The sequence below is a fragment of the Bison bison genome, unplaced genomic scaffold, assembly GCF_000754665.1.
Source record: "Bison bison bison isolate TAMUID 2011002044 unplaced genomic scaffold, Bison_UMD1.0 scf7180017864297, whole genome shotgun sequence".
Taxonomy (NCBI): domain Eukaryota; kingdom Metazoa; phylum Chordata; class Mammalia; order Artiodactyla; family Bovidae; genus Bison; species Bison bison.
The window spans coordinates 6,602,442-6,603,962 of NW_011494869.1; the positions used below are offsets into that span (position 1 = coordinate 6,602,442).

The 1,521-nt window shown below is 60.9% G+C and overlaps 1 protein-coding gene across 1 annotated transcript in view; it reads left to right on the top strand.

The window, feature by feature from the left end:
• SLC12A4 (solute carrier family 12 (potassium/chloride transporter), member 4) overlaps positions 1–1,521 on the top strand; it is a 22,184-nt gene that overhangs the window by 17,634 nt on the left and 3,029 nt on the right. Inside the window, exons 14-16 of the mRNA XM_010851006.1 lie at positions 807–905; positions 1,064–1,183; positions 1,387–1,491. Of these exons, the coding sequence (XP_010849308.1) occupies positions 807–905; positions 1,064–1,183; positions 1,387–1,491 (324 nt within the window). The remainder of the gene's footprint in view (positions 1–806; positions 906–1,063; positions 1,184–1,386; positions 1,492–1,521) is intronic.

Below are 1,521 nucleotides of genomic sequence, written 5' to 3' on the forward strand. Positions count from 1 at the left end.
GGAGTCAGTGCTCCCCTGTTCCCCCAACACACCTCCGCCCGTCACTGCCCGGCTCCACCCACACCTGGAAGTATCCTTGCCGCAGTTGTCTTGGGTGGTGGCCCCTTAGTGCCCGTGTGAGGATGTGTCAGCCTTGATGCTGAGGCTGCTTCTCCTGTAGCTCTAACGGGCCTGAGCACTGCCCCTACCATGAGAGTCCCTGCCCCCGCCTGCCCTCTCTCGTCAGCCCTGCTGCCTCCTTGTCTGTCCTTCCTCACCCACCAGCTGAGGGTAGAAGTGGGCAGCCACTCCCCTCAGCCCTCTGCCTTTCCTGTCTTTCGCCGGGGGCTCACGCACCTCTTCCATCCTGGTCTCCCACGCCCACTGAAGTGTCCCTCAAGCGTCTCTAATGCAGTGACTCAAAATGGCCCTCCTTGTCTTCCTCTGACCCCCTCTCGCCACACTCATGACAGCCCCTCATCCAACTGGTCCCCCAGGCCAGAGGCCTGGCTTTTGCCTAGCTGTATCAGGCACTGAACTCCCCTTTACACCATCCTCTTCCACAGCTGTTCCCCCTGCCCACAGCCCCCTCGCCTTCTGCCTGGAACATCCTTTGAGACCAGGCTCTGCAGGCATCACCGCAGTGTCCCATCCACATCTGGCCCTGGGCGTGGGCGAAATGAGGCCAAGACGACCTGCTTGACTGTGCTGGGCAGGGCTGTGACAGTCTCGGCTCCTCACCTAGGCCCAGCCTGGGGAGGGTCTGAGACGTCAGGCACCTAGCTACCCAGGGGGCCGCTCAGTCCCAGCCGTTCCCTGTGCCGCAGGTTCTTCCTGATGTGCTACCTGTTTGTGAACCTGGCCTGTGCTGTGCAGACACTCCTGAGGACCCCCAACTGGCGGCCTCGGTTCAAGTACTATCACTGGTACGTGCCAGCTGGGCCCCTGAGCCAGGTTCTCCGACACGAGAGTTATGTGGGAAACCATCCTGGATGGGGTTTGAACTTTCTGGGCAACAGTTTCTATTGGTGAAAGACTGGGAGGTCCTTCCCTGACTCTGGCCCTTTTCCCATCTCTGGCCCAGGGCGCTGTCCTTCCTGGGCATGAGCCTCTGCTTGGCCTTGATGTTTGTCTCCTCCTGGTACTATGCCCTGGTTGCCATGCTCATCGCTGGCATGATCTACAAGTACATTGAGTACCAAGGGTAAGTGCGCGTGCACCCACTCGGGTGCTCAGGGCTGCTGGGCTGGGCTGTAGTTGTTGGGTGAGGGGAGCTGAGCCATCCTTCATTAAGCCACCATGGCGCTGGGGTTGGGGGGCTGTGACTTGGGCCTGGTCCCTTCCATCCCACATACACATGGACACAAGTCTTGGAGGGGACTCACCAGCCTTTGGGGGCTTCTGCAGGGCTGAGAAGGAATGGGGTGATGGGATCCGAGGCCTGTCCCTGAGTGCCGCCCGCTATGCCCTGTTGCGGCTAGAGGAGGGCCCTCCTCACACCAAGAACTGGCGGTGAGTCACCCGGGCCTGGCAGGGGAGGTC